The sequence below is a fragment of the Trichechus manatus genome, unplaced genomic scaffold, assembly GCF_000243295.1.
Source record: "Trichechus manatus latirostris isolate Lorelei unplaced genomic scaffold, TriManLat1.0 scaffold00021, whole genome shotgun sequence".
In the NCBI taxonomy this organism is placed as follows: Eukaryota; Metazoa; Chordata; class Mammalia; order Sirenia; family Trichechidae; genus Trichechus; species Trichechus manatus.
Genome location: NW_004443957.1, coordinates 24,227,801 through 24,239,460, shown reverse-complemented (window position 1 = coordinate 24,239,460; position 11,660 = coordinate 24,227,801). Strand labels below are relative to the sequence as shown.

Genomic DNA, 11,660 nt, shown 5'->3' with positions numbered 1-11,660 from the left:
ATTATTTAATAAATTCAGTCATCATGATTTTTCCTTAAGCCCATACTTTCGATATCCTCTCAAAACTATTCCTATCCTTAAAGTCTTAGTTTCTTCTTAAACTTTTTTCTGACTTTAAGAGTACATGGAACTTGACCACTCTATGCTGCCAGAGAAGCTACAGATTAAACCAAATAGTTTAACCAAAGAGATGTTTTTTGAATTTCTCCCAGAAGATGGAGCTCAATTTCTTTAAGTTCCCAGGTAGTATACATATGACTATTCTCTAGGCTCCATTTTGTTCTCATCTTTGAGTTCAGAGTATCCCTGAACACACAACAGAACATTCTTCCATATATAGTATGTATACAGTTAATGTCTGATGAGGTAGATAACGATAATGACGACTTCAAAATGGACTCAGTGTTACAATATAGAATTTTTGTACACTGTCAGCATCACTACGAGTCAGAATCGACAATGAGTTTGGTTTTCTGTTTTTTTGGTCAGTCAGAGCATGGATTCTTACAAGGCATCTAAGCAAAGCCAGATTTAGTAGCTCTAAATACCAATTTAAAATTGGAGTAAATAAAATCTACTCATTTAAAATGAAACAAAATCCGAATTATTAAAAGAAAAATGGAATGATCTCTGCTGTCAGTGGAAATTTCAAGTAAGCGTCAGTGCAGTAAACGGGAGTGTCACAATGCAGTGATTAAATACTAGTATAGTACGAGAAAGGCTTCCTGGATGAGATGGAGTTTGACTCATTTGTGTCTCATGCAGAATCGGATAATGTGTACATTAACAAAATGATAAAATTTTCCATGTAGTATTTTTTTTTCTATGAAGATTCTACAAAGTGAGGGATCTGGTGTAGTTTTATTTCAGGTTTTATGCCACCCTTTTCCATTAATGCTAAGAATTCATGGCTTAACTTAACTTTTTATTCTCCATTTGCAGCTTTTTTTTAAATTGGTATTTCATCTTCACCCATCCCTCCCCAACCACTACCACTAGGCAGATATTAAATAAAAACAAAGGAAGATTAAATTCAAAACTATCAAAAATTATCCCTTCTTTAAAATCCAGTTCCTCAGCTATGTTCCAAAATAAGAAAAGAAAATTAACTCTAATAAATCCAGACAACTGAAAAGTAACCGCAACTTGGTACTTTGATCTATTGTCACAACTCATTATTTTGGAAAAGTGAGCAAAAAAGAAAGTCAACTTTAATTTTTTTTTTTTTTTAATTGGCATCTTCTGTGAAGGGCTGGTGATCAAAGCGGTGGCAACAAGGCGGCAGAGAAAGACAGGCACTAAAGGAAATGTTTTGGACTTTCAGCATCCCTGCAAATCCTAGGCACCTCAGCTTCCCTTATTCATTAAAAACCAAAAACCCAAACCCACTGCCGTGGAGTAGATTCCGACCCAAAGTGACCCCGTAGGACAGAGTAGAACTGCCTCATAGGGTTTCCAAGGCTGTAAATCTTTTCCCTGCAGAGGCGATCTTTCGGTTAGCAGCAGCCAAGCACTTTAACCACCGCGCCACCAGGGCTCCTTCACTTGTTCATTAGAGGAGAGCAGTGAACTAGTGATCACTTGCGCTCATAGGGATAACAGCTTAGGAGCGGTATTGTAGAGGAGAATTTACTTTCTCCCCGCACCCCCACAACCAAGGAGCAAGGTGGTGGTGGAGGAGAATATTTCTTTTTTATGTAAAACAAACAAAAACTTAGCTAAAAAAAAGAAAACGTTAAGATGTGGACGCTGACTATAGCTATTATACTTCATTCGGGAAAGAAAAAAAGAAGTACCTATGTTTGTGCTGCTCCGTCGCTAAAATCAAACTGCAACATCTGTCAGCCTTCTTTAAGCCGCATTCGCTCCAATCTGTCCTGTTCATGACCTCCGCGCCCCCACCCCCACCCCCTCAAAGACACAGGGATCGAGACGAGGGGGAGGCGACGCGCGAGGGGATTCCCTGCTTTCTCCCAGCTGCCACGGCTCGGGTTCCCGGAGAGGAAGCCGAGCTTCCCCACCCTGCCCCCCGCTGGTGTCCCCAAAGGATCTGCCGGCGCCGGCTCTCGGACGCTCTCCGTGCCAGATTGAAGGGCGGAATCTGGCGCAAAACTGGACGGACGCGGCGGCGGAGGGACTGGGGAGAGGAAGGGGAAAATCAGAGCGGGGAGGGGGGCAATCCACTTCACGTCCACCGTTGGGCAGCCGAGGGCAGTGTCCCGGGTTTCCGACTTTCCACTTCACGTGGTTAAAAACTTCTGTTCCCACCCCGGGCCTTACGTAACAATCGAAGGGGCGAGCGAAACAAAAAACAAGCGGAAGGTAAAGAGGCGGAAAGAAGCCGTCCACCTCATTGCGTCACGTGGGGTCGCCTTCATGCATAAAAGGGGGAGTTTCCCCGTTAGCTTCCAGTTGTCAAACGACTTGCGGCGAGCATCTGAAGTACGCTCAGGAAATCCTCAATAGCGCCTCTTCCTTCCGTCTCTGCAGCCCCGACGACCTACACACCTCTGCCTGCCCTGCGCCTCGCACCGCGCCCGCCGCCAAGATGCTCGTCCGCGTGCTGCTTCTTTGCGCGGTCCTGGCGCTCAGCCACTCAGGTGAGTACCTGGCGCTCCGCACCAGGGACTCCTCGGTTCCTAGTCCAGGGCAGAGTTTCCGCTCTGAATCCCTGGTCATTCGCCGTATGCTGAACGCTCTCCTCCGAATAGAAAAGTTGCTTGACTTTGTACCACTTAGTAAGAAAAGCCTGGGTGCAGATCCCAGGTCTAATCCTTATGGACCAATTTCTTAACTGTTGTGAGCCTCACTTTTTTCAACTGCTAAGTGAGAATAGTGAAACTGATTTGCAGGTTGTCATGATGATAATACAGAATCCGATACACATACGTGAAATGTTCGTATGTGGTGGTACCTGCTGTAATTGAATGGGAATAATTGTTTTAAATATGATAGTGCTTTTCTGCCTCAGGAGAGCCCAGATTATTTTCTTAAGATAAGCAAAATATTTTTTAAATATTTTACTTTGAAAATTTTCCTAATTTTTTTTTTTACTAGATCCATCTATTTTAATTTTGAAACTGCTAGTTCTTTGAGCTTCCTAAAAATCCTAATTTGGACACCTAAAAAGTTATTAAGAAAAAGGCTTAGTGACATGATTTCTCAGGTTGAATGTTCTGTTATTCTTATTTAGAATAAGAAGCTGGTATTTCTAAATTACAACTGGTCTGTGAGACAGGTGAAAGAAATTATTTTTCCATTGACCACCTGTATAGTTCTTGAATTTATTATTGTAAAGTTGACCCATAATGTCTTAGTTATCTAGTGATGTTATAACAGAAAGTTATACCACAAGTAGATGACTTAAGCAAACAGAAGTTTATTCTCTCACCATTTAGGAGGCTAGAAGTCCAAACTCAGGGCGCCAGTTCCAGGGGAAGGCCTTCTCTATCGGTGGATTCTGGGGGAAGGCCCTTGTAATCAATTTTTCCCTGGTCTAGCAGCCTCTCAGCCAGGGACCCCAGGTCCGCTCCTGGTGCTTCTTTCTTGGTGTTATGAGGTCCCACTCTCTGTTCACGTCTCTCTTGTATATTTCCAAAGAGATTGACTCAAAATACAACCTAATCCTGTAGATTGAGTCCTGCCTCAATAACATAACTGGCTCTAATCCTACCTCATTAACATCATAGAGGTTATAATTTACAACACATAGGATGATCACATCAGATCACAAAATGAAGGACAACCACACAGTACTGGGAATCATAGCCTAGCCAAGTTGACACACATTTTTGGGGGACACAGTTGAATCCACAGCACATAGTAAGTAAAACAATTAAATGTTGAAGTGAAGATTAAGACACTAAAGAATGATTTACTTCCTATCCTTTTATTGTAGCAAATCCTTGCTGTTCCAACCCGTGTCAAAACCGAGGTGTATGCATGACCACAGGATTTGATCAGTATAAATGTGATTGCACTCGTACAGGATTCTATGGTGAAAACTGTTCAATACGTAAGTTTGTCCTTGGGTGCCCTCATTTGCAATGGAGCTACATACAGTTATCATTTGACAGTTTTGTGTTATGACTGGTCATGTTAATTTCTCCCTCTTTTTTTCTCTTTTTGCAGCTGAATTTCTGACAAGAATAAAATTATTACTGAAACCCACTCCCAACACCGTGCACTACATACTTACCCACTTCAAGGGAGTTTGGAACATTGTCAATAATAGTCCCTTTCTGCGAAATGCCATTATGAAATATGTGTTGACATGTAAGTATACATCTCTGTCTAAGATTTTCAGCTTCCTAAAAGAAAAGTTTGCTTCATATGACTGTAGATTACTAAACCTAATCCAAAAATATATTTCCAACCTTGACAAAATGATTTTAAATATATCTTTTCAGTATGGTTTCTGTGTTAATGGCCAAAAAATATTGACGTCTGAATCTCATCTGGTTGGTACAGTTCTGTCTCATAGTCATAATTCTACTCAGAACCCTACAGGCCTCTTCTGCCCTTCACTTTCCCACTGTCCCTGCCAATTTGAAGGAGAATTGTGGTCCAGTTGTTTCTTTGTTTCTTGAATGACAATAAGCCACAGAATTGTTCTGAATGTGTAGCACCCATTTTTTCTTTTGTTTTTTAGAATGGCTAATTTTTATTTGGATCGGCAAAAAAAAAACTTTCTATACCTGTAAAGTGAGCGCCATGCCAGCCATGCCCATTATTAGCTTCTTGAGAAGTGGATGGTTGTCTGAAAAATCAAGATTGCTAGATTACAAGATTGCTGTGTAAAGTGTATATGCATTATTAAAGATGCATTTTAATGAATCACTCTTTCCTCTTTTTTGATTGCAAGTGGCAGTTAAACTTTAAAGTATAATTGTTTTAAAATATACTATCTTTGATCAGAGTTGTGGTGGTGCAGTGGTTAAGAGCTCGATTGCTAACCAAAAGGTTGGCAGTTCAAATCCACCAGCTGCTCCTTGGAAACCCTTCTCTGTCCTATAGGGTGGCTGAGTTGGAATCGACTTGATAGCAATGAGGTTTTTTTTTTTGTATCTTAAATCACTGAAATTGAATTCAGTTTCTAGTGCTATTTTCCTGTTTTAAATTGATTTGGTTTGCATATGGGAACAATTTTTTTTTTTCTTGAAAATTTCAGCAAGATCACATTTGATTGACAGCCCACCAACTTATAATGTTCACTATGGCTATAAAAGCTGGGAAGCCTTTTCCAACCTCTCCTATTACACCAGAGCCCTTCCTCCCGTACCTCATGACTGTCCTACGCCCATGGGTGTGAAAGGTAAGTTACGAGAAGCAGAGATGTATTAATTGCACTGGGGATTGGATTGCTATCTAGAAAATTCGACCTTAGACTATCATTTAACTGTTAATAAAAGTATATTTTTCGATTATTATGAACATATATAAGGAGCCCTGGTGGCGCAGTGGTTAAAGCAATCGACTGCTAACTGAAAGGTCGGCAGTTTGAAACGAGTGGCTTCTAGGGAGAAAGATGTGGCCGTCTACTTCTGTAGAGATTTACAGCCTGGAAACCCTATGGGGTCACTATAAGTTGGAATTAACTCAACACCAATGGTTTGGTTTTGGGTTTGGATGACTATATATGCAAGGATTTCTTTGTAAATAAATCTATGCGAATTATTCCATGATAGTGAGTGAGCCTTTTGGTATAATATCATAATACTTCCAAAATTATTTCATTAAAATTCAACTAATACAAATTAAATAAAAATAGATAAAATAATTCAATAATAAATAGTTTCCCCATATCTTAGAACTTTTTCATATTACAGTCCTGTTTAGTTTATGTTGTAAGTGAAAAATGCCCTGATAAATTGACAATCACTGTCTGCTTCCTTGAATACATGAATTCTTACCTTCACTTTCTTATCTTTCAGGAAAGAAAGAACTTCCTGATTCGAAAGAGATTGTGGAGAAATTTCTTCTGAGAAGAAAGTTCATTCCTGATCCCCAGGGCACAAATATGATGTTTGCATTCTTTGCCCAGCACTTCACCCATCAGTTTTTCAAGACAGATCATAAGCGAGGACCAGCTTTCACCAAAGGATTGGGCCATGGGGTGAGACAGAGTCAAGTTAGAGTTACAGCATATCCTAGTGAAGTGCTCACGTTAAAGGCAAAAACAAAAACGAAAACAGAAAATAATTGTTTGCCACACCAAATAATTCACCCTCTTTTTAACAAATTCGCTATCTATAAAAAACTTTGATGGAGTTTTCCATTTTGACTCACTGGTTTGCTTAGACATACATACATACGTAGAGATTATTATTATTATTACTATTTATAATTTGGCACTTGTATTTTTAGGTTAAAATGTTTTCATTGCAGAATGTTATGATTTTGAAAACTTTTTAGTATCCTGATTCTACAGCTTTAAATACTATAAAATGAGAATTTTTTACATCATTATTTTCTCCTGGATTTCAGTAATATAGCTTCAATATGTCAGTAAGGATTTTGCATCCGTAATAAGTTTTCTGATAGTTTGTTTAAAAATAGTACATAATTATGCTGAAGTATATGATATTATTTATAAGTCCTATGTGAGATATTAATACTATTGAAAACAAGATATATATGTTTGTAGCTTCAGTGGCTAAACAAATTAATATATTTTGAAATTATGATAAAAATGTTTTATTATAAAATTTTAATTAAAGCAAGTTAAATCATCAAAGTATTTAATGATAAATTGTGTAATAAACATTTTATATAAGAACAACTCCAGCAGTAACAAATTGAAAATTTTCTGTAATTTTCTAGGTGGATTTAAATCATATTTACGGTGAAACTCTGGATAGACAGCATAAACTGCGCCTTTTCAAGGATGGAAAAATGAAATATCAGGTATGTTCCATTTGAATGTTAAGAATTAGTTGTGACTCATCACCCAGATCTATATTTTAAAATCCTTAGTCATAAACAATTTCTTTCTTAACCCTTTTAATTAATGTTTATTACTGTTATTTTTTAGATAATCGATGGAGAGGTTTATCCTCCTACCGTCAAAGATACTCAGGCAGAGATGATCTACCCGCCTCATGTCCCTGAGCACCTGCGGTTTGCTGTGGGCCACGAGGTCTTTGGTCTGGTGCCTGGTCTGATGATGTACGCCACAATTTGGCTTCGGGAGCATAACAGAGTGTGCGATGTGCTTAAACAGGAGCATCCAGAGTGGGATGATGAGCAGTTGTTCCAGACAAGCAGGCTAATACTGATAGGTAAGCAAGAGGAAAAATAATTTAAATCAAACCCTCTTTAAAAAAAAAAGAAACCTCTTGCCCAGAGAAAACTACTTTGTTATCTTTGCTATGTTTGAGTAATTCTGGGGAAGGTAGTGAATGTAAAGCTACATGGCTTGATATTCATTTTAAAAAAACCTCCTATAACAACATTTTTATTTGTGAGCATGATGGGCAATATAATGAATTACCCTTTGTCTTGACATTAAAAAGGCAACAACAACAAAAAATATAGGTGAAGTTAATAAAATTGTATTTCAATTGCTTGAAAGTTTATGATCAGAAAGGATTAATGTTTTTAATTTTTTTTGTGCAAATAGGAGAGACTATTAAGATTGTGATTGAAGACTATGTGCAGCACTTGAGCGGCTATAACTTCAAACTGAAGTTTGACCCAGAGCTTCTTTTTAACAAAGAATTCCAGTACCAAAACCGTATTGCTGCTGAATTTAACACACTCTACCACTGGCATCCTCTTCTGCCTGACACCTTTCAAATTGATAACCAGGAGTACAACTATCAACAGTTTATCTACAACAACTCTATATTACTGGAACATGGACTTACTCACTTTGTTGAATCATTCACCAGGCAAATTGCTGGCAGGGTGAGCATCATTACTGAAAAACAAAATAGAAGACTAGTCAGTAACTTTTGAATTTTCTGTCACAGAAATGACTATTCTTAAACTTACTAAAAGAGTAATTATTTTTCTAGTAAAATGTTTTTCTTAACTTAAGAAGCCTAACGTTTTTTTTTTTAAAAGTCTACACTAAAATTTTAGTCTACTATTGCGAAGAAAGCAATGGATGTCTGTATCTTAAAAATAGAAATCTTCAAAAACTGTTTATAATCTTATTGTAAATACTTGAGACTTGAATTATCTTTAGATTTTATAATTTTAAAAGGCAAAATAGTTCTAGACTAATGTTCCATTGAATTTGAAGCACAGCTCTTATTGAAGTGTATGAAACATCTTTTCAGAAAAGAAAGTTTAAGTCTTACTGAGAACATCAGTGTTACTTTGTACTCAAGGAATGCTTTTAAATAGGAATTGTAAATATGCTTAAAAATCTTGTTTTACAATTTAATTCACTTAAGCACAGCTCTAAATGATGTATACGTAAACATCTTTTCAGAAAAGGACAGTTTAAGTCTTCCTGAGAGCATCAGTGTTACTTACTTCGCACCTAAGGGATACTTTTAAATAGGAATTGTAAATATGCCTAAAAATCTTGTTTTACAATTTCATTTTTCACAGGTTGCTGGTGGCAGGAATGTTGCACCTGCAGTACAAAAAGTAGCACAGGCATCTATTGATCAGAGCAGAGAGATGAAATACCAGTCTCTCAATGAGTACCGCAAACGCTTTATGATGAGACCCTATACGTCATTTGAAGAACTTACTGGTGAGAAATAGTCTAAGCTTCTTAATAGAATCAGGGGTCAAATTGAAACAGCAGATAAATTGAAAGCAAATTGTGCAAGGGGGTAAAACTTTTTTTTTTTTTTAAAGCTTTACATTGATTGATTCTCTCTATCACCTTTACAGGAGAGAAGGAAATGGCTGCAGAGTTAGAGGCACTCTATGGTGACATTGATGCTATGGAGCTGTATCCTGCCCTTCTGGTAGAAAAGCCTCGTCCAGATGCTATCTTTGGTGAGACCATGGTAGAACTTGGAGCACCATTCTCCTTGAAAGGACTCATGGGTAATCCTATATGTTCTCCTCACTACTGGAAGCCTAGCACCTTTGGTGGAGAAGTAGGTTTTAACATCATCAACACAGCCTCAATCCAGTCTCTCATCTGCAGTAATGTGAAGGGCTGTCCCTATACTGCGTTCAGTGTTCCAGATCCACAGCTCACCAAAGCAATCGTCATTAATGCAAGCTCTTCCCACTCCAGACTAGATGATATGAACCCCGCAGTCCTGCTAAAAGAACGTTCAACTGAACTGTAGAAGTCTGTTGATCATATTTATTTATTTATATGAACTATTTCCTCTAAATTATTTAATAATATTTATATTAAACTCATGTTACATCTGTAACAGAAGGCAGTACTCCTGTTGCAGAGAAAGGGATCATACTTGTGAAGATTTTTGTGTGTTACTACTTTGAAGATGTATTTTCTTCACGATAAAGGGGAAGACAATTTGTGTTATAAGAACAAAAGAAAAACCATAAGAAGAAAAGCATAAGAATACAGAAAAAAATCCAATGCTATTAATTAACAAGATGGCAAAATGGTGTGAGTTTCTACACTATTGATATTTCCAATGCATCTTCCATGATGCATCAGAAGCGACTAACATTTTGGAATACTGAAGTGGTTCTAGACATTTATCTGTTGTCAAACATACCAAAAAAAAAAAAAAAAGGACAATGTGAAGATTGTAGAAATGGCAAATGTTTTGCTATCTATATATTTGCCACAATTATAAAAAAAGAATAAAAAAAAAAAAAGGACAAATACATTTTTAAATGAATTTCTAAATCAGACATTAGCAGTAATTTCATGTCAATTTTGAAACAACAATTTAAAAAATTGGCTTTGGGAACAACAAAGTGTGTGATGTGCTTAAACAGGAGCATCCTGTTTAACGATGCATCACAGGGTAGAATTGCTTGTAAAAGCTTGTCTTATTTCCTAGTATAGGAAATAAACTTGTACTTCCATCAGTTGAAGAAGCTGTCATATATTTAAATCAGTGCAAATTAGTGATTAAAACGTTACGTAAGAGATATTGTTTTTTTTTTTTTTAAGAGTGAAAATCTACCTAACATTGTTACAGCTTCCTCTTAATATCAAAATGCCAAAAGTATTAAAGTGGTGGATCCACTGCAGGCATATCTTCAATTAAAATAACGTTTTATGTTAAGAGATTCCAGAATTTGTTTATATGACTAGCACCAAGCAAAATCTATAGCAGCAAAAGATTCTATGTTGAAAATAGACAGTAACAAAGAAGAAAACCAAAGTATAGTTCAACTTTGGGTTTAAAGTCTTGAAGGAAGGACTTGGGTTACTGAGTACTGTAGGCCTAGTACTGAAGAGATTTTGCTGTGAGGTTACTGAATTACCAAGCTGGTCTTGGATAACAATTTGTTTTCTCAGATTTCTTATTGCACAGTGTGACTTAGCAGTCAATGTCACAGTGCACAAAGTAGCATAGGTCTTGTAGAATGCCTCTGCAAAATCCTTAAATTCATTTCACACATTAATTTATTGGAATCTTGACTAAGCCAACTCAGTAGGTGTGTTTGAATCAAGCCAGATAACCTGCATGCTGCTGCTTTGATTTTCTTTTAGCCATTTTGCTAAGAGAAACTCTATTCTGATCATTTTACCTCTTCTATCTTGTTTTCTTAATTTTAAAATCTGAGTTAGTCTTCCTTTGGACTCTGCCTATATTTTCTTACCTAAACTTTTGCAAGTTTTCAGGGAAACCTCAGCTCAGGACTACTATTTAATGCCTCTTAAGATGACTAAGTTCCTGAGTAGTGCAAAGAGTTAACCCACTTAGCTGCTAACTGAAAGGTTGGAGGTTCGAGTCTACCCAGAGGTGCCTCAGAAGAAAGTCCTGATGATCTACTTCCAAAAAACCAGCTCTTGAAAACCCTATAGAGTAAAGTTCTACTCTGATACAAATGGGGTCCCCATGAGTTGGAATCAACTCAACGGCAATGAGTTTTTTGATTAAGATGACTAAAAAAGTTTTTGAAAAGGTAGTGGAGTATGAGCTTACTTTAACTGAAAGACAGAGAATGTTGCTTATAATTCAATTTCACTATCTCTTACTGAAGAGCTCAGTGTCTTAGAAAGAACTATAGGGATTCTGTATAGGAAGGAAGTTACATTCCTATTCTAAAGAATGCCCTTTCTTGTTTAAAAAAAAAAAAAATCCTGAAGAGTTGCCAGTAAAGTGATACTTCTTTTCCACATCTCATTGTCAGCTGGCGTTTTTCTGGTACTGTATATTATTTAATTTATTGAAGACTATTATTTATGTTTTATTAAGATGTTAATGTTATAAACTGGGTTTAAGCCTGCAATCATTGATTTTTTTTTTCATGATGACAGAATCAATATTTCTTATTTCGAGTTACCTCTCTCAGTTATGATGGAAACAATCAAGAGAAATGATTGGATTAAGATTTGTGAATGAATTATACTGTAGCCCAACTGTAGTATAATGAAATAATTAAGGTTAGAATTTGTCATAAGGTTTACCTAAACACCAGCCCACAGAGATCATTGTGTCTCATTAGCCTACATGTGCTGTAATACTGACCTTTTTCGCATTCTTTGAAGAACCTGTGGGTTCTTCATTAATTCATTCAACCATAATTTATTA

General features: G+C 36.9%; 1 protein-coding gene across 1 annotated transcript; it reads left to right on the top strand.

Moving 5' to 3' along the window:
- The first annotated feature begins 2,548 nt into the window (after positions 1-2,548).
- Positions 2,549-9,683, top strand: PTGS2 (prostaglandin-endoperoxide synthase 2). Its single transcript, XM_004372925.2, has 10 exons — positions 2,549-2,600; positions 3,899-4,015; positions 4,132-4,275; positions 5,171-5,314; positions 5,934-6,115; positions 6,823-6,906; positions 7,034-7,280; positions 7,622-7,908; positions 8,563-8,710; positions 8,854-9,683. Exons 1-10 carry the CDS (start codon positions 2,549-2,551, stop codon positions 9,261-9,263), a joined length of 1,815 nt encoding a protein of 604 aa, XP_004372982.1. The 3' UTR covers positions 9,264-9,683.
- The last annotated feature ends 1,977 nt before the right edge of the window (positions 9,684-11,660 follow it).